Source organism: Hippopotamus amphibius, chromosome 8, assembly GCF_030028045.1.
Source record: "Hippopotamus amphibius kiboko isolate mHipAmp2 chromosome 8, mHipAmp2.hap2, whole genome shotgun sequence".
Taxonomy (NCBI): domain Eukaryota; kingdom Metazoa; phylum Chordata; class Mammalia; order Artiodactyla; family Hippopotamidae; genus Hippopotamus; species Hippopotamus amphibius.
The window spans coordinates 103884543-103910161 of NC_080193.1; the positions used below are offsets into that span (position 1 = coordinate 103884543).

The 25619-nt window shown below is 41.7% G+C and overlaps 1 protein-coding gene across 6 annotated transcripts in view; it reads right to left on the reverse strand.

Annotated features, from left to right (window-relative positions):
* Nucleotides 1-25619, reverse strand: part of LOC130859640 (aldehyde oxidase 4-like) — a 77597-nt gene that overhangs the window by 5731 nt on the left and 46247 nt on the right. For all 6 annotated transcript variants that reach the window (XM_057747224.1, XM_057747225.1, XM_057747223.1 and 3 more), the window contains 17 exons: nucleotides 25488-25580; nucleotides 24605-24774; nucleotides 23566-23680; nucleotides 22339-22461; nucleotides 20329-20425; nucleotides 16954-17078; nucleotides 15065-15198; nucleotides 13824-13911; nucleotides 13189-13275; nucleotides 12430-12621; nucleotides 11199-11426; nucleotides 8775-8870; nucleotides 6561-6689; nucleotides 2622-2696; nucleotides 1830-1882; nucleotides 1259-1373; nucleotides 1032-1097 (listed from right to left, as the gene is read on the reverse strand). In XM_057747224.1, the coding sequence (XP_057603207.1) occupies nucleotides 1032-1097; nucleotides 1259-1373; nucleotides 1830-1882; nucleotides 2622-2696; nucleotides 6561-6689; nucleotides 8775-8870; nucleotides 11199-11426; nucleotides 12430-12621; nucleotides 13189-13275; nucleotides 13824-13911; nucleotides 15065-15198; nucleotides 16954-17078; nucleotides 20329-20425; nucleotides 22339-22461; nucleotides 23566-23680; nucleotides 24605-24774; nucleotides 25488-25580 (1986 nt within the window). The remainder of the gene's footprint in view (nucleotides 1-1031; nucleotides 1098-1258; nucleotides 1374-1829; nucleotides 1883-2621; nucleotides 2697-6560; nucleotides 6690-8774; nucleotides 8871-11198; nucleotides 11427-12429; nucleotides 12622-13188; nucleotides 13276-13823; nucleotides 13912-15064; nucleotides 15199-16953; nucleotides 17079-20328; nucleotides 20426-22338; nucleotides 22462-23565; nucleotides 23681-24604; nucleotides 24775-25487; nucleotides 25581-25619) is intronic.

The window sequence follows — 25619 nt, forward strand, 5'->3', positions numbered from 1 at the left end:
TGCTTAAGCAATAAAGAGGCAGGAATGAGCCGGGAGAAGGGGAAGAAAAGGGAATGGGAGGCAGGGCCTGGGGCTAGCTGTGGTTCTCAAGCCTTAACCCACTTGCAATGAACTTCAGGTGCAGATTAAATGTGCAGAGTCCAAGTCCTAGCCTAGCAAAGTTGTGATGGAGCAAGTCTGGGCCTGGGTGGGCCAGGAATCCTCATTTCCAATGAACACTACAGGTGCTTCTGTTGCAGAGTCTGAGACTCACATTTTGAGAAATACTGAGGGACCCATTTGTTCCTTATAAGTGCATCAATCCAGATAAACTAGTCTCCTAGGAATTAGGACAGTGGGAAGCTTTGGGCACATGAAGGCACTGCAGGTCTGTTGGGTATGACAGCAAGCTGCTCAGCCTGTCCAGACTGCTCCTCAGGTGTGGACTGAGGACCAGCCGGCTCCCCTCACCTGGAGCTGGTTGGTAGGTCTCAGGTGGGCTACTGAGGATGGTTTGTTGGAACCCACTCTAACAGGCTAGAAAAAAAGGAAAGCTACGCCAACAGCTGGAAAGTTTTTAACTCGAAATTTAAAAAGCCTTTGGATGTGCTAATTTTATGTATTTGTGAGATAAAAATCAGAAATTCAGCAAGAGGGGAAAAACTGTTTAAGCATTTCTTTTTCCCTTATATTTCACTACATTGTGGTCTATTTAAACTGAATATTGATATGAATACTACTGTAACTCTCTCATTATGTATTTATACAATGTTCCCTAATTATGAACATATTAATGTCCACTAAAGAAAAATTAGAAAGCACAGAGGATTATAAAACAGGATAAACCGCATGTATCTGCCATGCAAAGACAACCATCGTTAACTTTATCTTGAATTTTCTTCCAATATTTTATCTATTTGTGTCTGTAATATATAGTATATATTGCAGAATACTTGCGCCAGGCGTAAGCAACATTTAGAGGACTCTGGGAAATAATAGTCTAAATGGAACCAAGCAAAAGCCCCTGTGGGGGCTGTTCTGGTATCACGCACCTGTCCGATGTCCAGGGCTGGGTTTATGCTGAAAGCAGCATCCATGAAGATGTCCGTCCTGAGGAGCTGCACCAACAGAAAACACACAATGGGGAATATTACGTACCTAACATGGATCTTTACTCAAATTATATATCTGTCCCTGGTTCTTGCACTGAGAAGATCAAGTTGATTTACAGCACAGAAAACAATGTTTGTGAAGATGGTGAACACACACGTGACTCTACCTTATGAGCCCCCGTCAGACAGTCCACTTCAACCTCAGAACAAGATGCTCCATAAACAAAATATGGGAAAGCGTCACCTTCCTCCTTCTCCCAGTCCATGTTCGTCTGGTAGCCTCTGAGAAGAGAGGTCAGGAATGAAAAGAAAAGGCACTTTCCCCACTAGCAGACTGACCACTCGCTATGCCCTGGGTCCCGGAAGTGAACAGAGCACCCACCCCATGGCTGAAGGCCTCCTCCCCTTCCCCTGAGGGTGATCAGAATTGGAAGAGAACCACTGCAGACACGGGGAGAAGGTCCACGGCATCCGACCCCTATCCTCCAGCGCGCCGTTGCTGGGATGGGTCAGAGTGTGTGCAGCTAGTTATGGTGTCCCTCCTGGTCGGCAAAGAGCTGCGACCCCTAGGAGTCCCTGGCCCTCCCCACCTCCCTCCCCACCCTATGACCCATGACCCGTGACTGAGGGTTAGCACCGGGCCCAGAGCTCCAGTGCTCTTAGGCACCTGTGCAGACTGGTGAGCACACACCACCCCTGCCCAAGTGTAATCTAAACCAAAGTAAAAACATCCTTTACTTGAAGTAGCCAGTAGTTGAGAGACTGATGGATTCGGTGAAGGCTTGTGCAATCTGGAAGAGATGATTGGTTACAAAGAAATATAAGTCTGGGGAAAGGAATGAAAAAGGCCTTCCACGAGGGGCTTGCCTCCCCTTGTTTGCACCAAGCTCTGCACCTACAATCACCTCGAGCGAGATGTACGCCTTTGCAGGCCACAGGTCATGCTTTCAAGGGAGGTGCTTAAGGACAGCTGCTGGCTGTGCTCCGGGACCCTCTATTTTTTGAGATTTCCAGTGTAAAGTTTATTATTTTTTTCACGCTTTTTGGCTTTTTAAATTAGAAAACAGGCTAGGCCACATTAATGTTCTTACATACATTAGGTAAGCACACAGGTATGTATATGTGTATATACACATATGTATATATGTCTGTGTGTGTGTGTGTGTTTATGTATTGTTGCCCTGACTTTTTCCCAAATAATGTGAATGGCTGACTTAGTGTATTATGTCAGCTTCCCTGCTGGAGTAAACTGGGTAGGGCTGGCAGTAATAATACTGATGGTTAAATAATAATCATTAACATAGTTATTAATCATTAATAATAATTAATAATTATTATAAAAATATTATACTCCGTAAGAAATAAAGTCACATTTCAATGAACACATACATCTCTCTTACCCTTCTGGGGAAAAGCAGAAGTAAATGTTAATAAATGCTTTGTTCTCGAGTGGGTCCCACGCACTCAGGATTTGACTCATGGGGGTGTGTTTGCCTTTTCCCCGGCAGGGATGATAAAGAGAACACTCACCCATTCCTCCCACGTTCCCTTAGGGTTTTTCCTGATGACTGGCTGAAGACGGGCTTTAAGAATTTGGCAGGCATTCTAAAAATAAGGATTTGAAATGACATGGGAAATAAAAGGCACAGTGAATAGCAAAATACTTAAAGCAATTCAAATGTAGACTATCAGTTTTGTGAACCTGCTTCCTAGTCCTGTGGGCAGAGCTTCTTAAACTTGAGTAACAGATCAAACCCCTTTGAACGAAACAAATATCCTCGTGGATCCTGCAGTGTTTACTTAAAATTATTTTTATTATTATGTTGCTTAAATACATGTTAACATAAAGCTAGATAGAGTCTCCTTAGAGTTATAGCTGTTTTATAACTTTAAGGCAAAAATAAAATGACAAAGCGTGCAAACCAATCTATATACCAATAACATTTGAAATAACATTAATTTAGTGGATTGCTGATACTGTTTTTCTGAAGCTAAACTGCCGCTTAGAATGCAGAAAGGTCTTGACTGCTGGAGCACACATGCTTTGGAGTTCAGCATGCCTACTGTTTGCCAGTTGATGGGCCAATTTTCTCTACTCTTCTTATTTAAATTGCCACGGATTTTCGTTTGCACTTTATACTTTGCCATCATCTGCTCTTCACTGGGCAAGAAAACATCATTTATATATCACGTCCATCTCTGCTATTTTTTTTTTTTGTTGCCTTGACACAAAGTCTACTTCTTGATCCCAAATGTGGGCAAAGAGATGTCATGGCAATAATTCACTTATAAAGGGGTCATTCTGATGATGCAAAATGTCCTTGTTTTATTTTTTCAAAGATTATCATTGCAATGAAAATAAAAATAATCGAGGTGAAATCTTAGACCCCTGAGATTACCCCTGCTGATCCCTGGGTGTTAGTGGGCCCCAGTGTAGCTTCCAGTCAATTAAAATACAAATCTATTTACATGTCTTCCCTTAATTATTCATCTCAGCCTCAGAACCCTCCTCATACCCTCTCTTGGTTTCTGTTCCTTCCATTCTATCACCCCCTCTCAGGGAAATTGCCTCTGGCTTCTCATGCATCAGGGAGATCCCTGTTTTCATAAATCTATCTTTGCTGGTTCATAGAATTTTCAATACTGACTTCATTACAAATGGATACCTTCTACAAGAATGCCACATCCAAGACAAACCTGAGTCATAGAGTTCCTGCCTGTCCAAAGCTCAGCTGTTCTTCCCCTTATCAGTGCCCTGACCACATGCTCCTGTGCGTAACTGTACACTCACCGGTCCCAGGGTCTCCTAAGAGAAGTTTTCCTTTGAAGAGAGTGAGATGTTGCGGAGAACATTTGCCATTCTTTTGTGACCTTCTGAACTCCTTTCTTTGAATGCAGAATTCTCTCACCTTACATTCCTCAATAAGATCACCTCTCCCTATTGAAGCTCCAAATGCCAGATACTAATTTTTCCAGCTTCCTTTGCATTGTTAGAAATAATTTCAAAATACACAAAAGTAGAGAGGGTAGTACAATAGCCCCCCTTTATATTCTTATCCAGCTTCCACACTAGCACTTACAGCCTGCCTCTCCCCTCAGCTCTCTATCTCGCCTCTTCTCCTGCCTGGCTTCCCTCCTTGCTGCGCTCAGGCCCAGGCCCAGGGATCACAACTTGCCCTATTTCCCTGCCGCCTAAGGTAACATCCCCAATGCTTTCACTTTCTCTTTCCATAACTTCCTTTATGTTGATTCATGACACCTGACATTGCATTTCTTTTTTATTCTTTCTTTCTTATTATTTAAAAATTTGTTATTTATTAACAGGATGTTAAAGGACTTTTTCTAATTCATTTTAGGCTAAGGACCCAAAAGGATGAGACTGGCACAGTAGCTGACAAATAGCTCCAAATTGAGGCGCTCTACCCCCTAAGCAGGTCATGCAGAGAGAACAGCCACAAACGCACTCCCTCACCCACATCAATGGTATCAAAGGGTTGACGCTGAAGAGACTAGAAGGTTGGCATTAGGGACAGGATTTCACTGGAGAAGGTTGTTGGGGAGGAGGGGGAGGGAGGAAGAGCTTTCTCCATCCCAAGCCCAGGGAGAGGCACTTCAAAGCCACTCAGAGACCTTGATGTGTACCCTCTAGAGCTGGGGTCCCTGCAGACTGGAGTCTGCTTCTGAACACAAGGGTACAGGTGAGAGGCTGCCTGCAGCAGCCTGGGGCCCTAGAGGGCGTCTCTGGGAGGGCTCTGTCCTCCCACTCTATGCACCTTCAAAGGCACATGTGTTCTGGGTAGAATCTGTGATGTGGATGCTGCCTGGGATGATGTTTTCCCCCCAATTCATTGAATTCTCTATATTTAACCATTCATTCCATTTTAAGACAAAATTAGGAAGACGAAACCAAAATGAAATCAGTTTTCTCTGCTTGCTGCTTTCTGTGCTTTGTGGTATTTAATACTTAGTCAATCTCCACTTCTGCAGGCATAAATGTACTAACGTATATTGCTTTACCTAATCCTCTTACTGTTGCTTTTAATTTGAAATTATTCAGGATTTTTCTACAAGGCATTTTTCTTTTATAGCTATTTCCTAGACTTGGAATTAAAAAAAAATTCTGGGGTTCTGAAATGAACAACTTCACCTTACTCAGCCAATGAATAATCTACACCAAGGCTGGAGCCGCTGTTGTCTTTGCAGCCAATGAGGCCAGCTTCTGCCATGTGGTTCCTTTGAAAATCTGATGTGATGGTTGACTGACAAAGAATCTGGAGCTTTGGGAAGTTGTGAGCCTCGAAAGTGCTTCATAATCAATCCACCATGGAAACCCACTGCAGAAATGCAGAAAGCCTGAAGGGCAATCGGGTGACAAGATGTCACTCGTTTCCTCCCAAGGAGCTCTCTCTGAATCCGCTGCCCAAACCACATGACAGAAGCCAGCATGTGGGAAGGCATCGTTCCCAGATTTTCTACAACTTTAGACTTCAGATGAAGAATTTTATTTTGTCTCAAAGGTAGTCCAGCAATATTCACATAGTCCTAAATGAAGTTTTCATGTTGTAAGTTGAACTTTACCCACAGACTTTTTAAAACAGTCTTATATGTATTTTTTGGTGTGTGCCACCATCACTACTGTTCCTAATACTTTTCATCACTCTGAACAGAAAGTCTATAACCATTAAGAAATAACTCCCATTGCCTCACCTCCCAGCTCCTGGTAACCTCTAATCTAGATTTTAAAAGAATTCCATGTATCAGGGCTTCCTGCAAGCGGGGAGGTGCCTCAGTAGGAAGAGGCTGGAGGTGGCCTGGGGCTCAGAGTGGGGCTGGGGCACATCACTAGTGGCTAAAGCCGCAGGGGAGGCACTGCCCAGGTCAAAGCTGCCCAGAAGGGACTCTCTCAGGAGCTCACAACGGCACCACGAGGGAAGGAATCAGATGTAACAAGGGCAGATCACATTGATGCCCGCCATGTAAGACCTATTCTGCCTCTCACCTCTGTGCTCGCTCTTCCTTGGACTTTACAAGGATCTGAAACGTAGGCTACAGAGGTGGTGGGAGGGCAGACAGTGTAGGGAGAGAAATGGAGAGAAGCCATGCCTGCCCTCTGTCTACCTGCATGCCCAAGCTGGGAAGTGGCAGAGACACTGTAATTTGAAGTACACTTTGGAATTTTGGACTGGACATTTAAATTACTGAAATGAGACGATTTCTGCCAATAATGGATTTTAAATTATCTTAGAGTGATTAGCAAAATTAGAGGTAGATTTTATTTAAGGGAGGGAAGAAGCCACAGAGGGAGTGGGAACCACTTGGAGTCTTGGCTGTGCCAGTGATTAGCCGACTGACCTGGAACCAGCCGCTCAACCCATCTTGGCCTCGGTTTCATGTTCCATAAAAGAGGGGATGGGATAAGATCCTTCCCAGCACGGTCATCAGGTGACTGAGAAATGAAAGAAAAGTCACCTGCACGGCCTTCCCGTTGATGTCGGCCCCCATTGAGCCGGCCGTGAAGATCGCATTGGGCACCGTGTTTGTGCTCGTCTCAGACAGGTGTATGTACGACTCGGGGATGTTCAGTTCTCGACTCGCCACCTGCCAGGAGCAGAAGAAAAATACTGTTTATTTCTTCAACTCTAATTCACTCTCCCAACAAGTTAAAAACCTTTTAATTCTTTTTTGAGCTGAGTATAAAACCTGGCTATCCTATAGTGGCAAGTATTTAAGAGAACATCTTGGGTTTTATATGTAGATTATATGAGATGAAGATTCTAAATGGCACTGTAAACGATATGTTGCTTTTCAGAGACGTGGGCCACCAAAGAATCTTTTTCTGTTTTCTTTTATACCAGTTTCATAGGAGCCAGGTGGCAGTACAGTCTCTCTGGGACATCTAGTCTAGTACCTACAGCACATGCAGACAAGGCTGAGGTGCCAGTCTCAGAGCTTTACCCTCACTTTCTCCTCATGCTTTACAGACACCTTAGCAGATGATGCGCCTTTTGTGGGACACGTGCAGGCAAAGGGTTTGTGTAAAAAAGCAAGATATACTCAAAGAAGGACCTGTGGATTTTTGTGATTTCCTAATTCTAAGCACACTATTAAATAATACTTTCCTTAAAGAAAACATCTTCTATTTCTCATTGGGAGAGAGGCTTTGCCAGCCCATACCCCCAACCCCCATTTTTAATTCAAATTTCAACTTCAACAAATTTTTATTTAATATTTAAAAAAAAAGGAAAGTTTTCCTACTACAAAGAATCTCTTACTCTTTCAACAGTATTAGAAACCCTTTGAATTAGCACACATAATGGCCAGTCATGTGGCGTTCCTAAGCAGACTGTGAAGTCTAAGAATATAATTTCTCATCCTATTAAACATATTCATTCCTTTGTTTTTATTGAACTATAGTTGATTTACAATGTTGTGTTAGTTTCAGGTGTACAGCAAAGTGATTCAGTTTTATACACACACACACACACACACACACACATATATAGTCTATTCTTTTTCAGGTTCTTTTCCATTATAGGTTATTATAAGATATTGAGTATAGCTCCCTGTGCTATGCAGTAGGACCTTGGTGTTTGTCTGTATTATATATAGTAGTGTGTATCTGTTAATTCCAAACTCTGAATTTATCCCTCTCCCCTGCCCCCTTTGGTAACCATAAGTTTGTTTTCTATGTCTGTGAGTCTACTTCTCTTTTGTAAATAAGTTCATTTGTATAATGTTTTTTTAGATTCTACATAAGTGCTATCATATCATACTTGTCTTTCTCCGTCTGACTACTTTACTTAGAATGATAACCTCTAGGTCCATCCATGTTGCTGCAAATGGCATTACTTCATTCTTTTTTATGGCTGAGTAATGTTCCATTGCATACACACACACACACACACACACACACACACACACACACACACATCTTTATCCATTCATCTGTGATGGACATTTAGGTTGCTTCCATGTCCGGGCTATTGTAAATAGTGCTGTTATGAACATTGGGGTCCATATATCTTTTTGAATTAGAGTTTTCATCTTTTCCAGATATATGCCCAGGAAAGGGACTGCTGGATCATATGGTACTTCTATTTTTAGTTTTTTAAGGAACCTCCATAGTGTTCTCCACAGAGGCTGCACCAATTTACATTCCCACCAACAGTGCAGGAGGGTTCCCTTTTCTCCACACCCTCTCCAGCATTTATTGCTTGTAGATTTTTTGTTCATGCACATTCTGACCAGTGTGAGTTACCTCATTGTAGTTTTGATTAGCACTTCTCTAATATTATTAGCGATGTTGAGCATCTTTTCATGTGCCTGTTGGCCATCTGTATACACATATTCATTTCTAATGAAGACTTGAATTAATACAGTATTGCTTTGAGCAGTTACTATAAAACTGAGAAATATTTCATCTTTAAAAACTGAGATCATATTTTTCAGAAGACCCTTCGTTCTTCAGTATATAGGAAGGCTAACAAAACATATTTCCTCAATTCTAACACCCACTTCCCTCACCCCCCTGCATTTTTGTGCTCCTGAAATCAGAATGAGTCTTGCAATTGATGTGTACATTTAGTATGATGGTATTTCTCCAGCTCAACAAGAGAAAAGCTATTGAACTGGCTGTACTTTGCTGTACTCTTCCACAGTGGAGAAAAGGGATACATTTCTCACCTGAACCATCTTGGTGTAAAGGCCTTGTCCCATCTCACAGCCACCGTGAATCAGCAACACAGAGCCATCGAGATAGATGTGGACCAGAGCAGCAGCCTGGGGGTAATAATTATAATATCAGTTTGGAAACGGATGTTGCCAAATGTTGCCACGGGTTTAGCTGATGTTATCAGATAAATGGTTTTGCGTCAATGAGCCAAGGTCTCATTGTTTACACTGGAGAAGAAAGCCAGTACTGGTAGCTACAGGTAAGCGCTTTCAATAAACCCCAGACTTGAAAACCACTAATGTAGAGACGTGAACTGTGGCTCATCTCCACTCTGACAAGGCCCCAGCCTGCTGGAGGCCTTGTGTGGTTGACTTGGGAGCTGCTCCTCCAAAGCCTCAACCGGTACAAAACTCTATTATTCACTCTTCCCTGGACATGAAAATTAATTTTAAAGTAATTGGAACCTGTACAAGTAAAGTTCCAGGCACAACCTGCCCAGGATACTAGAGGGGCTGGAAGAAATTTGATATGTTTTAATAGTTTCCAAATGCTGTTGACCTTCAGAATCACAGTGGGGGAGGGGTGTGGGTCCCATTATGGAAATTCCAATTCAGCAGAAGGTTGGGCTTGGAGCTCAAATACCCATTTTTTCAACTCCCAGGTGATCTGGATAATTTGCCGCATTTCAGATACACTGATTTAGTCTAAATTCTTCACTTTGCACAAGGGGGAATGGAAGCCTACACAGGAGGAGAAAGTTGTCCAAACCCAGGTTCCTAGCCTGAGGCTAAGTCGGGACTGGGACCCACAACCCTAAACTTGAGCCCAGCATCCTCCACACCCTGCGGTGCTGCCTCCCTCAGACTAACTGCTATTGTCCCTCTCTGGGGCTGGGTGTTCTAACAGAGGAATCCACAGGCTGGGCCTGTGGCTCAGATGACAGGAGGCAGGAGGCTGGGCTACGCTGGGTGGTTCTGCAGGTCGCTGGAATTTTCTTTAGAGCAGTCTGTGTCATATGCTCATGCACTTGGCCCAGCATCCTACATCTTCCCCCTTGGGACCTCCACCCTTGTGTTGATACCTGTGCCCCTGTGACCACACATTCAACATATTAATTAACTTAGCTATGCCACTGTCCTGGGCCTGAGACTATATTCTCAGGACCATTAAGTTCACTAAGGAACACATCGTGACAATCTAATAAGAGTGATGGGTGACCATGTATCAACCAGTATTGCCACGTGCTTTCAGGGCCCACGTCAGATGTTATGTTGCTGACTGTATAATCTACTCTGATTTACGCGACATATCAGAGACAAGAGGTGGGGCAGTGAGCCACCACCCACTACGTAGATGCTTAGGATAAAGACTTCAAAATGCCTCGTGCAGCGGCAGCCAGAACCACCGTCATTTTGTGAGGATTTAGTTTTAGAAAAGCAACATAATCTACGACATTAACTTAATGTTACTATTTTGAACGTTACTGGCCTTTACAGTACTATTTTTATTTAATTCCCAAATTTGTTTACGTTTTATAAAGGCGTAAAAGCTATAAGAAGCTTATTCTTTGTTTTATGGTTATACACAGTTAAAAACATTAAAATAAATAATTTAGGCAACCATTGAGAGTCCATAAGAATTTTTTTTCCATTAAAAGGGGTCTGTATATTATTCTGGCTTGAGAGACACTACCTGGGGGAAAGACTGACTATCTCTTCCAAACTCTCCTGGCCCTCCTTATTTCACCTTCTACCTTGTTAGTGGACTCTGAGGAAAGGTGTGTATCAAAGGCAGTTTTAGTAAAAGACAGCTTGCCACACCAGTAAAAGGGCCTGTATTCTCTCCTTTGCATGGGTTTGGTTATGGGAATATTTCAGAGATTTATGGAGGTAGAAGAAAAAAACAAAAGAATCAGAAATAGAATCCTACGAAAACCTGTTTAAAGTGGAATTAAAAAGGAGGCATAGCAGTCACTGAGCCTCCATATAGGAATTCCAAGCTTCTGTGCAAATAGGGTAGCTCTGTTCTCATGTGTTTTTGAAATCTCTATCTTCAAATGACTGCTGCCACTAAGAAATTAGAAAAGAGAGAAAAGGATCCTTTTGTTTCCCCCAGTTCTCTCATGGATTTGAAATTTGACGCCATAGGCTGATATTAACGCACACCTGGGGCCCAGCCCAAGGTCTAACCCCCTGAGCTGGACTTTATCTGCTGATGGTTTCTAAGGTCCCTGGGACTGTGTTGCCCCAGGTCTGCCCTGATACCTATGGTTTCCAATACTTGCCTCAGTCCACTTTGTTTCCTGCTATTGGAAACTGCCCTGTTTCTTTTTCACCCCAGAGGGGACCATCCCTACTTGCACACGATTGCCTTTTTCAGACAGTCAGTCATGGGGAAAAGAGCTTCTGGTGAGAGGACATCCCTCTCAACCTCACCTGATTGTAGTAGGTCATTGGCATCCCAACAGTAAATTTCATGGGGACCACGGCAAGCCCCCTCTTCTTCCAGTAATTCTTTTTGTTAAATTCCTCGGCAGCCTGTTTCCTAGTAGAGAATGAAGATTTCTCCAGACATTCTTTCCAGCATCTTCTCAAGGGCTCTGGATTAAATGTCTCCTTATAGGCTGTTTTGCTAATTTTCCTATACATGTTTATTTCTTTAACCTAAAAGATGAGAAAATAAAATGAATTTCAAGGATATACACTTATTCCTGACATGAGGCATGCATTTTTGTTGCATACCTGATATGAAGAAAATCTTTCTGAAAAAAGAAACAACTATTTAAATGGCTATGGGCGTGTAAATACAAATGCACATGTACAAACTTAAAGATAATAGCAATAAATGTAATAACAATAGGAGCTGCTATTGAACACATCATGTGCTCCAGGCTGGAGGCTATGTGTATTCTCTCGATTAACTTTACAATAACTCTGAGAAATAGTAGGTACTATTATGAACTCTCACAAGTTTTGTTAGTGCTGAGACAAAATTCTCCTGACCTCACATTCTTTTACTCCTACACAGTATTTCCTTATTCTTAACTGTTCTCAGATTAATTTTTCAAACTCTTGAACGCTGGTAGCATGGTTGCACACGTGGCCATAATCACTCCACTCTCTCTGTTCATGCCCTTGGTACTTTCACACCAACTCTGGGATCACCCATGAAGCTTGTTTGGGCCATGGGACAATACAGGCAGAGACTTGAAAAGTGCTTGTGCATTAGGGCTTGCCATGTTCTGGGTACTCTTGGGAATTCTCTGAACACCATGAGAACTAATCTAGGCTAGCCCACTCGAGGATGAGAGACTCTGTGGAGCGGAGATAGCCTTCCCGGTGGAGACATCCTCTAGACCAATCAGGCCAATGATCACTAGCCATGTGCGTGAAGCTCTCTTAGACTATGAAACTCCAGTTGAGCTGGCCCAGACCAGAAGAGCTAGCCAGCTCATCCACAGAATCAATCAGAAGTGCTCTTTGTTGTTTTAATTAATACGTTTTATGATTGACTTGGTTCGCAGCAAGAGCTAACTGAAATATAGATGATGCACTTTATTTCTTTAAATCGACTTAGAAGCTGACATCATGCTACACGTAAGCATTCAACATATATTTGAGCCAACAACGTCAGAGTTATGTTAGGGTGTCCTGACTGATTACCTACCTGTTCAGGGGGTAAGTTACACTGAGAAGCCACAGCAGTTATATAAGCTTCGACTACCACTGTGGCCTGGGGGAAGCCAAATCCTCGAAAAGCAGTGTTGGATGGCAAATTTGTTTTGCAAGGCCTACCCCGGCACCGGAAATTAGGAATATAATATGCATTTTCAGATTTCAGCACAACGAACTCCATTACCTGAATTAAAGCAAAACAAAACAAAACTCGTATCCATCAAATATTCAAAACCACTTATCCAAATGTTATCTCTAACTTGAACTCGTCACAGAATTTGTCTAATTTATATGATGAATATTCATACAAATAAAATGTGGAACAAACAGCTCAACTGGTAACTTATGGGAAAGGCATATTTCTTTTCCTTTTTTTAATAAATTTATTTATTCATTTATTTATTGGCTGTGTTGGGTCTTCATTGCTGCTTGCGGGCTTTGTCTAGTTGTGGCAAGTGGAGGCTACTCTTCGTTGTGCTGCGTGGGCTCTTCATTGCCATGGCTTCTCTTGTTGCGGAGCATGGGCTCTAGGTGCGTGGGCTTCAGTAGTTGTGGCACACGAGCTCATTGGTTGTGGCTCATGGGCTCTAAAGCACAGGCTCAATAGTTGTGGCGCACGGGCTTAGTTGCTCCACGGCATGTGGGATTTTTCTGGAGCAGGGATCGAACCCGTGTCCCCCTGCATTGGCAGGCAGATTCTTAACCACTGCGCCACCTAGGAAGTCCCAGGAAAGGCATATTTCCTATTTACCAACTCAGACTCATCAAGAGTGCATCCGCCATTGATATAATATTCAACATCAGCAGCTTTGATCACACCATTGTTCATGAATCCAATCTGCAAAGTGATAGAACAAGTAAAACCATTTCCTCAATAGTCTTTTATAACCAGACCATGCTGTAAACAATCTGATCATAGCTGTCAATCCATACCTAGCTTATATGCATAATTTTTTTTTTAAGATTTTTTTTTGACTTGGACCATCTTTAAAGTCTTTATTCAATTTGATACAATACTGCTTCTGTTTTATGTTTTGGTATTTTGGCCTCATGGCATGTGGGATCTTAGCTCTCCGACCAGGGACCAAACCCGCACCCCCTGCGGGTGAAGGTGAAGTCTTAACCACTGGAAGGTGAAGTCTTAACCACTGGACCACCAAGGAAGTCCCTGTCCCTATGCACATGATTTGACGTGACAGTTACCAGAGGAACACTGAGGATGGCGCCCAAGTAGACCATGATCCCAACAGAAAGTTCTGATTAGTTTTAGACAGCATCCAAATATCCCTTTCAAGTGGTATAGAATTTAGTAATTGTCTCTACTATTGGTTGGTTATCACTGGACAGTGTTTTAAGCAGTTCCCTGAAATTTTTGCTTTCACTCACTTTGTATTTTCCGAGAAGTGGGTGGCGGCCAGCAGTTATCAACATGTCATCACCACGTTCCAGGATGAACCGTATTGGGCGGCCAGTCCTGTAGGAAATGACTCTGTTAATATGCCGGGTGCTTCACAACGTTGTAGACACATTGAGATAGGGAACAGGGGCGAGATAATCGAGTTTAGTGGTTTTCAGTGGGGCCTAGTAACCTGCCTTAAACAACATTTTAGAGGCTTGTGGGGGCATTAAAGTGTGAAAAAAAAAAACAAACCCTATTGCTATAATCATTCTGGTTTAGTCACAGTTGAAAATTGAGATATTGAAATGATACATTATTTGGTTATACGTTACCTTCCTTTTTTTTCTTTTTTTGTATTACATTCAGGCATTGTATGATTATTTTGCAGTTACGTGTATAAGTAGGTTATATTATTATGAATTTCACTTTGGGATATTGAAAGGGGAAGAGTCTTCATTCAGCCTTTTCTTTCATGAAGTGCCCACTAAGACTCCTCTGGCTCCTAAGGGAGTGCTCCCGGGGCCTGCATGCCTGGTTCTTACTAGACGGTCTTTTCTATCGTTGGAAAGTGCCAATAAGCTAAGACACTTACAGTCTTTCTTTTCGTAGTGGTAGCCTAGGGTAAACTGAGTTTGTCCTGAATATACTTAGTGAACTTTGGTAGTTACACGGTTCACTCACAGAAGTCACGGCTGTTCCTGGGCCTGGTGATTCCATCCAGATCACGCAGAGGCTAAGAGAACATTCCCAGGCAGCAACAGATCCTGGTTTATTTCATGACAAAATGTGTTCCTTCTAAGGCTGGGATTTTTGACCCTCCCTCCACTCAGCCAACCTCAGCTTGATTTATTTTAATGATTTAAAACATAAACATTTAAAAGAGTGAAAATCAATTCAGCTCATGAAAAAGTAATACATAGTTATGTGCGTGAAATGAGTCAAAATTTATAGTGATTACATTTATTTTACACAACAATCTTGGGAAACAGGTAGCTATTACTTTCACCACTTTACAGGTGAGGAAACCAAGGCAACTTGCCCAAGGTGACCTTGTGACTGAGTGGGCAGCGCAGGGCTTGTACACAAGCCCTCTGGGTCCAGTGTTATTTCACCCACATGCTGATCATACCCTTTGGAAATGAAGGGCTATGACCAGTGGGATGACAGCTGGCGTGCAGGGCTGGGGGGACTTGGGTGGCATCTGCCTGGCAGTCACTGTAACGCTTACTTGTTGGCGGCCACAGCAGCGACAGCTCCTAGCACAGCAGGCTTGGTCACTTTCCCCCCAAATGCTCCTCCAGTTCTTTTCACGTGACAGGTGATTCTGCTCCTTGGGATGTTTAGTGCTCCAGTCACAAATTCCTGCAAGAGGTAAGTCCCTGAAGCCACCTAAGTGCAATTTAATGGTTTATTTCCTCACTCACGTACATCCTCTCTGCCTAGTAAAGGAAATTCGGTAACTGAACAAATACAACATTTACATAACTGTGCAACCACCATCATAATCTAATTTTAGAATATTTTAAGCATTCCCAAATAACACTTGTATCTATTAGGCAGTCACTCCTAATGAAAATATATGTTCACACAAATAGCCACTTTTGGGCTGATACCTAGTTGTGAGATTGCTGGCTTATACGGTCACTCTATCTTTAATATCTTGAGGAACTGTCAAGCTCTTTCCAAAGTGGCTGTGCCATGTTTCATGTCCACCAGCAAGGAATGAATGTTCTAATTTTTCCACATCCTCGCTTGTTACTGCTTGTCCTTTTTTTTTTTTTTGGCTGCACCGTGAAGCATGCAGGATCTTAGTTCCCTGATCAGCAATTGAACCTGCACCCCCTGCAGTGGAAGCACAGAGTCTTAACCACCTGAACGCCAGGGAAGTCCCCTGTTTGTCCTTTTGGTTATAGCCATTCTAGTGAAGTGGCACTGTTGTGGTTTTCATTTGTATTTCCCTAGTAACTTAACGATGCTGAGCACCTTTTCCCCTGCTTATTAGTCATTCATAGACTTCTTTGGAGAAATGTCTACTCAAATTCTTCACCGGGCCTGCCTCTGATACTGCCCCAGGTTCTGGGCTGTGGGCTGTGAGTACCCAGTGTCCCAGTTACCCCTGGGAAACGCCTGCTGTCATGACTGATTGTACCTTAGGAGGTGCTGATGTGAGAGAACAATGGGACGTTGGGATGTACACGTTATTGCTTTGGAGCCCAGAGCCATATACTGTCTGCCAAAGACCTCAGAGGTGGTCTTTGTCAACTCCCTCAACTTCCAGAAAAAGATACTGATGCCCAGCTGCTCATAGGAGATCGTGCAGCTGCTTAGGGGCAAAGCCTGTATCTCCTTACTCCTCCTCTGCCCACTTCAACATGTGCAACTATGGAGGCCACAACCACATCCCAGCTCAGCATCAGTGCCCTCAGTCTCTTGTGTTGCTTTGAATGGCCGTTTCCTCTGCCCACTGAGGCTAGTCACCCTTCAGGACCTCAAGGTACCAACTCACTGTGCCCCACCAGGAAGCCCCCGGCTTTTCCTTTCAGTGAAGCTTGTCATTACTCCTCCTCCCAGAATAATTGGTTAAGTATCCCCTATGTCTGCCACTATTCTAGGATCTACAACTCCACGCTTCAGAAGAGGGGGATTTCAGAGGATTTTCTTTGCTTGCTTGGGTGAGGTTATATCTCAACCACCAGAACAGGATTGGAATTCACATGCTACTGTGCTGGGCTGAAAACCTCTTAGAAATGCAATCTCTTTACATGTGCACCACCAATACATGAAAACATTCACGTAGAGAAGCAACACAGATGAACCACAAGGCGAAATGTAGATGTAATACTAAGGCTCTGACTCCCTGAGATTAAGTTTTACACTATCAGTTGTTAGAAGGGAAAGATGAACTTTGCTCTCCATTTTGGAGGGTAGCACAATTTTCAGATCTCTTTGAAAGGTCTGCTCATTAGGGAAATATCTGTCCCATTTCCTGCATTCTGGACTTCAGCAAGTATGTGGGGAGTGGGAGGGATCTAAAGGCCCCTGGAGTGGAATGCCTGGTTGTGAGGGCCTCTGTCACACAGCCATCTGGAGTCTCATTTTCCAAAAACATCTTGTCACCTGCACATGGGTTGGAAACTGTGTTCCAAGGTGTAACACCATTTCTTTATCTTCTGCTTGGGGGATAGCCAGGATAGTTTGTGTTTCCATGTAAAAATGTTCCTGTCCTTCCACATGGACCTCACCTGTAAAGCATAAGCACAGGACAATGTTTACTTAAAAGTCCCAACTTGGTGGCTCTGGGTGGTATTTAGTTTGTAAAGAGCAAGTTGCTTCAGTTTGTGGAGAGCTGGACTTTGTATCATTTGGTTAAACCACCTCTTCTCATGAATCCTCACTGTGCCTCACCAGCCAGTGACCCTGGCTGATTCACTCCCCTTCTTGGCCTGTCCAGCAGGGGGTGAGATCCGTGACGTGCTGGACTTGAGCACAGAGACCAACCTGGCCACATATCCCGGCTCTGCCATCTCCTTGCTCAGTGAGTTTGGCCAAGTTATTAAACCCTCATTTCCTCATCTGGAAAATGGGAGGTAATAATAGTATGTACCCCAATTAGGTGATATCAGGATTACTGAGTCACAGAGAGGATAAGGACCTCGCTAAAAGGCACCAAGGTTCAAAATGGCAGAGCTGAGGTTGTTCCCTGACTTAAAACCAGACTGCTCTTATTGGTTTAGCTGAGATTTTTGGCTTGTTCAGTACACCCTGAACGGAACAAGCCAAAAATTTTGTAGGTTGTACAAGGGACGTATTTGGCCCTTGTTTAAATATTTGGAAAGCAGTATTTTTACTTTAAAACTAACCAGTAGACTCCTGTGCTGTTAAAATAAGTGAGTTGTTTTGCCAGGAAACAAAAGGATTTCTTGAAATTACTTCTTGGGACAACAGAACGTGAGTTATGCAAAAAAAGGTACCCCTTCTCCCACACACAAAAAAGCTTGCTTTCAGCATGTATATACTAATTTTAATCTAAACCCAAATTTACTGAATAATCAAGTAGTTTTTACATATGATAGGTATGTTATTCTGAGGCCCAGGACTTTATAGATAATTAATTTATTCAATCCCCGTTAGATAATTAATTTATTCAATCCCCATACCAATCCTATGAGGCAGGTATTATTAGAAAATTGAAACATGGAAAGATTGAATAAGCTTCCCAAGGCCAGTAAAGAGGAGAGCTGGGATCCCAGGCAGCCTGACCCCAGGATCCACACTCTTAACTATTACAAGACACTATATTTGCAATAATTCCATCATTTCTGCCCAAATTCCAAATTCCCTTCATATTTCAAATTTCCCACTTGTCCTAAAGTTTCGAACTCCCACAATTGCCAAAATACTGAATGACAAAGAGCTAGCACCTTGTCACTCTCTTACCCTTGGTGAGAACAGAAATTTAAAGAAAATATACCACTGTGATTAAGAGCAAGGGCCTAGGGACCAGCCAGTCCTGGGCTCCACTCCTGGTTCTATTGCCAACTAGATATGAGACCTCAACCCATTATCTAACTTTTCTAAGCCTCAGTTTCCTTATCTGTAAAATGGAACTACTGATCTGTTCCTTCTCAGAAGTGTTCTGTTTGCATATTAAATAGTAAGCAGTAATACTTAGGAATTTAAAATAGGCTTAATAATAATACTCATTTTTTAGGGCTGTTGTCAGGATTCAATGACATAATACACATAAAATGCTTAGCATGGTGTCTGGCACAGTGAGTACTTGATAAATGTTAGCTGATATTATTATTATGACTAAATAACCTTTGGCCCATATTTATAGTCTTTGTAAAATCTCATTTAGTTTCTTCTATAAAATCTGTTATGGAGTAATGAATGTTTGGCACAAGAGTAGATGCTGTCAAACCTCTGAGCATCTTTCATGGCTTTCCTGGTTGTAGAGGTAGTAGATTGTTTTTATAATTGGGAGTCAGTCTACATTTTCTGCTTAAACAGAATGATGTTGGGAAACAAGTATTCTAAAGGACTCTCCCAGGTTTCAGTAAAAAATAAAAGCTTATAACACTTGCCATTCCAGTAATTTAGAAGTAGGTAATCGATTGTAAAAATTACTGTAAAAATCACTATTTTCTCTTACCTAAGACCAGTAGTGATTCTCTTAGTAAAACATTTGTGGCTCTCAACCCTGGCCACACATTAGACTCACTCACTTGGGGATCTTTAAAAAAATATTGATTCTCTGACCTTATACTCCAATGTTCTGATTTCACAGGTCTGAAGTGGGATCTCAGTGTTGGTATTTTAAAAATCTACTAAGTCTTATCCAGTACAGTAAGTCAAAATAAGCAAGCAAACAAATACATATAGTATCAAGACTGGGAAAAGTAAATAAAACTGTTATGATATGATTATATACACAGAAAATTCAAGAGCATTTATAAGACTATTAAAATACATAGTAAGTGAATTTAGCAAAGCTCCTGGCTACAAGATCAGCATACAAAAACCAACTGTGTCTTTATATATTAGACACAAATAAGTAGAAAATTTAAAAAATATCATTTACAATACTCCAATAAAGAGCTAAAAAAAAAGATAATCCCCCAAATATATCATTTAAAATAGCATTACAATAGCACTATAAAACATCAAGAACTAGAAAGAAATATTAAGAAGGATGTGCAAGAACTAAGCTAAAATAACTGATGATAATAAAAGAACAATGGAACTTTCACAATTGTTATTAGAAGTAAAACTGCAAAAACCTTTTTTTAATGTTTGACATTAACTAAAGGTAAACATATTAAAACACTTTATTTGGCAATTCTACTCCTGAGTATACTCCATTGGAAATGAGTGCTTATGTTCACCAGAAGACATGTATAATAATAGTGTTTATAGAAACTATTCATAATAGCCCCAAGTTGAAAAAATTCAAATGCACATCAATGGTAGAATGGATAAATAAATTATGGATACAATTATGGATATAGTGGACATATAAATATTTATACCATGAAATACTCTTGAACAATGAAAAAGAGCTATGGATCTATGCAACAACATGGATGAAACTTCCATACATAATGCTGTATAAAAGAAGTAGGCACAAAAGAAGCTATATTGTAAGATTCCATTTACGTGAAGTTCAAAACAGGTAAAACTAATCTACATGGTAAAGATTAGAATAAAACGTTTGGGAGGATTACTGACCAAGAAGGGGCACAAGGAATCTTTCCAGGGTGCTGGAAATATTCTATATCTTGATGTAGGTAGTATTTACAGACTTATATGTATGTAAAATTTCATCAAGCTATGAACTTATTATTTGTGCATTTAAAAGTGTGATTTAAAAATCAAAATCACACTAGGGTTGAGAAGTTCTGCCTTAGAACTTTAGTATTTCTCAAGCCAGATGATTGAATTTAGTCTTCAACTGCAGAGGCTTCACTTTTTTGGCCCAAGACCACTTACCTTCAATGATTTGGTCAACATATTTAAAGGCTTGCTCTACATCTCCTTGCTCAATTTTTTTCTCAACAGAAAGAAATGAATTGTGCTCTAGGGCTTGCTGCAGGGGAGAAAACAAACCAAAACAAAAAAAAATGTTTTTTTTTTTTTTTAAACATTCGAATAAGCCATTCATCCCCCATCAAAAGCCCAAGCTCCTGCTCCATTAGATCTTCACACACTGAGATAATCCAAGCAGTGAGGAGAGACAGCAGAAACTGGGTTAGAATGGATTACGGGCATTGGTGACGCCTTAGTTTTGCTCAGGGCTCTGAGGAAGAGCTGAGTGGGAGACAAGGAGAGATGTATAAAATATGGTCCTACTCTCTATAGATTGCTAACTGAGGGCCTGAGGCAGTTTGGTAATAAGGTGCCAACTTTGTGGTGAGGGGGGCAGATAACAGAGTAAAGTGAGGACAAGAAGGAGGAGGTTGGTGGGGCCAGGAATGCTCAGGGGTGACCTTGTGGAGGTGACATAAGTTAGGTGCTGAATTGAATGGGATTAGGTCAGTTACAGAAGAGAGGGAAAATCATTTACAGTCATGGGCCCCTCATAAAGCAACAATTTGATGTTGAAATCAAGCTGAGGGGCCAAAATGAGAACAAGATAAGGCTGGGAGGCTGGAGGTTTCCTATCCAGAAGCAGTTGGTTGGGCTTGAAAGGTGGCTTAAGATTAAGCAAGACCCTGAGTTCCATACTAAGAACCTTATCTAAGGGGATGTTGTTGTATAGGAAAAGTGATCTGATGCAGGCGTCCCCAACCCCTGGAATCTAATGCCTGATGATCTGAGGTGGAGCTGATGTTTTAATAATAGAAATAAAATGCACAGTAAATGTAATACACTTGAATCATCCCCAAACCATCCCTCACACCCCTGGTCCTTGGAAAAACTGTCTTCCATGAAAACGGTCCCTGGTGCCAAAAGGGTTGGGGCCCACTGATCTGATGAACTTCGTGGCTTAGAAAGTTAATGTGATGGGTAGATAGGTTGAAATAGAATACAAGAAGAGCCTCTTTAAGTGGTTATCGTAGTAAATCTGATATTAGGTGGTGAGGGCTGGGGTGAAGGATGAGATGGGAGTGAAAATGAGAACAGAAAGAAAGGGACAGAATTAAGGGGCATTTAAAGGATAACTGGGAGAGACGACCTTGGTAACCGCTGGGGAGAACAGAGGAGAATCAAAGAGGATGAAGAAGACTGCATCATACTTGGCCAGGTTTCACAGCACTTATGTGCCCATCTATCCATCCATCCTTCCATCACACATATTTATTGAGCACCTAGTATGGGTTTAGTGCTTCACCAGGTACTGGGGTTATAAAGCACTGTGGAGATGGTCTTGTCCTCATTAATAACAACAACTAAAACAGCTAACACTTACTGAACGTGTCCCATGTTCCAAGTGCTGTTCTAAGTGTTTGAATTCTTTCATTTAAACCTTACAGTGACCTTTTGGTGTAGGTACTTTCATGGTTTCCATTTTACAGATAAGGAAACTGAGGTATGAGGAGTTTAAGCAACTTGCCAAAGTTTTCATTGCTATTAAGAGCCCATTAAATGACAGAGTCAGACTGTGAGCTGGTGTATTGTCTCCAGCTTGTGTTTAAGCAGGAAGTGGGCAGGGCGACAGAGGACCCAAGCTGTAATTCAGTAAATGTTACAACTGTTCTGAGTTTTACAGGGCTCTGGATTTTTCCACTGACCAGTTTTGCATGTGAGGTCATGGAACATTTCCCCGGTGTTGCTTATCTGTGTTCTGTGGCCAGGCCTTGGCCAAAGCCATGGGAGGAGAAGTGGATACAGGAAGGGAGGGGGCTCCTGGCAGATTGCTGGAGCCTTCTCTCTAAAATGATAGACAGCTCTAAACCCAGTATAGACGGAGCCCTATACTGTTTTGTGACTCCATGGGTTGAATTCTGTCAAAATTATACCACCCTAGTCATTCTAGAAGACACAGAGTGGCCTGCATACCTTTATTGTGATAATCCTGGGCTCTAGGTCTTCATAAATGATCTTCACTTTTTTAGCAGCCTCTCTTGCATGAGCATAGGTATCAGCAGCCACGGTGCAGACGATCTGACCCACGCAAATTACCTGCCGAAAAGCCACATGTTGCACTATTTTCAACCTAAGAGAATACATCTAAAACAGCAGCTTCAGTGGGGTTTAGGGGGTACAAAATTGTATGCGGAATTTAATGATGTGGCCTGTGAGAGTCTTAAGCTGCACTTCTCACCATTCCCAATAATCCAGTCATCTTGAAATCCCATTAGTTCTTTTAACATCATATGCTCTGTACTGCTTCTATCACTTCACGACTTTTTAGAAGCCTTCCTTGAGAGGGCTTATGGCTTGTAACAGAATCTCAAAAGGGTCCACCATTCAAGAGAGAATTTGAGAATTGCTGAGGTGGAGTCATTGGTTCCCTGCAGTCTTTGTGATGTGAACATGAATCCATAACCAATAATCATTTTGGCATTTCCAGCAAAGCATTTTTTTAAAAAAAATCTTTATTGGAGTATAATTGCATTACAGTATTGTGTTACTTTCTGCTGCACAACAAAGCGAATCAGCTATATGTATACATATATCCCCATATCCCCTCGCTCTTGAATCTCCCTCCCAACTTCCCTAACCCACTCCTTTAGGTCTTCACAAAGCATCAAGCTGATCTCCCTGTGCTCTGTAGTAGCTTCCCACCAGCCATCTGTTTTACATTTGGTAGTGTATATATGCCAAAGCTACTCTCTCACTACGTCCCAGCTTCCCCTACCCCTGGTGTCCTCAAGTCCATTCTCTACGTCTGCATCTCTGTTCCTGCCCTGCCACTAGGTTCATCAGTACCATTTTTCTAGATTCCATATATATGCATTAGCATACAGTATTTGTTTTTCTCTTTCTGATTTACTTTGCTCTGCATGACAGACTCTAGGTCCATCCACCTCACTACAAATGGCTCAACTTCATTCCTTCTTATGGCTGAGTAATATTCCATTGTATATATGTGCCACATCTTTATCCATTCATCTGCTGATGGACATTTAGGTTGCTTCCATGTCCTGGCTACTGTAAATAGTGCTGCAATGAACATTGTGGTACACGTTATCTTGTTGAATTATGTTTTTTTCTGGGTATATGCCCAGTAGTGGGATTGTCCAGCAAAGCATTTGAATAATAAGCCACACACAAATCACATACCTCATTATGTGCATAGAGAACCTCTCCATTATAGTTATTATCTCCTGGAACATCCTCTGCTGTTATCACATCAACGACACCCGGAAGGGCCAGGGCTTCTGAAGTATCGATTGATCTAGGGAGGAAAATTTGAAAGCACACATTAAAGTTGCAGGGGTATATGCATTAGCATACAGTATTTGTTTTTCTCTTTCCGACTTACTTCACTCTTTATGACAGACTCTAGGTTCATCTACCTCACTACAAATAACTCAATTTCATCCCTTTTTTATGGCTAAATAATATTCCATTGTATATATGTGCCACATCTTCTTTATCCATTCATCTGTTGATGGGCATTTAGGTTGTTTCTATGTCCTGGCTATTAAAAATGGTACTAATGAACGCAGCAGCAGGGGAAGAATAAAGACGCAGATGTAGAGAACAGACTTGAGGACATGGTGGTGGTGGGGGGAAGGAGAAGCTGGGATGAAGTGAGAGAGTAGCATTGACATATACACACTACCAAATGTAGAATAGATGGCTAGTGGGAAGCTGCTGCATAGCACAGGGAGATGAACTCAATGATTGGTGATGACCTAGAGGGGTGGGATATGGGGGGGTAGGAGGGAGGCTCAAGAGGGAGGGGATATGGGGATACATGTATAAATACAGCTGATTCACTTTGTCGTACAGCAGAAACTAGCGCAACATTGTAAAGCAATTACACTCCAATAAAGATCTGGAAAAAAATCTTAAGAATTCTTATCACAAGGAAAAAAAAAGTTGCAGGGATAAGTTCAGGTTAATATAAGTGATTCCTCAAATACCAGGAAAAACTGGTGACCTCATAACAAGTCATGGGCAGTATTCTATGTTGAAAAGTGCCAGCAGTTAGCAGGTGTTCTGACTTTTGGCCATAGATTTTTTTCTTAACTATGTTTGAAATATGACCAATTCCCATTCAGAAGAGGAAACTGACATATAATAAACTCTTAATGTGAATATGAAATTGTGAATGCATTCTAGTAACATATAGGAATGTTTTATATTTTCTTACATGATCTTTGCATGAGCTCTTGTGCTGGTGACTACAGCCAGGAAGAGTTCTTGGGCAATGGGGGGCATGTCGTCAACAAACACAGCTTCTCCCGTGGTGTGCTTAATGGCCGACTGGTGCATGACTGGGCGGCCGACTGGATCTTGGAGGGGTTGGTAGGGATCCACACACTGTTCATGAATAAAGCAAGTTATTTCACTGCCAGACACTCTCAAACACTGAAAACTGGGTCTGATATATCTGGCTTATGCCAAAGTCAAGAAAAACTATAGGCAATTGGGTATCCATATCTGTGAGTCAAAGTTAACAAATATCCACATGGTAAAGGATAAGTTCTGATTATAATCACCCCTCACCCCCCAAGAAAGGAAAGATATATATTTTTTGCCCTCAAAGACTCTACAACCTTGTTGAGGTATCCGAATACACACAAACATATTAACATAATGCGATCAACTTTGTATAGAAACAAAGAATAGTTTACACAACTTATTTGGTGCAAGAAAAATACAAAAGTTTCTGAGGGATTTAGGGTGGTTATTAAAAAGCAGGGAAGTCTTTCTGGAAGCAGTAAATGCTGAGTCAGATTTTAAAGAAAGGACAGACATTGGCCAAGAAAGGAAGGAAACTTTACACAGCAAAATTGAAAATAGCAGGGAAAGGAGATACAGAATCTAATTCCTTGTACGGCCTTGAGTAAAAGCATAGAAGCTAAACCAAGAGAGTCATGCTTGGGTGACCATGGGTAACATCAACTGGCTTTAGCAGACTTTATCTTTACAAGTAATATAAAATATAGTTATTGAAAAGAAGGGAGATGTATGCATAATGTAGACATCTAAACACATAAACGATGAAAAATCAAAAAACCCTACCCACTGACCTGGAACATCTGAATTCCTTGGGGTGTTTCTATGGGGGAGTCTTCTAGAGCACTCATGAACTTTTCTGGGATATCTGGAAACTTTTGGGGATCCTGAAAAGAAGATTATTTCACATTTAATTTTACGATCTG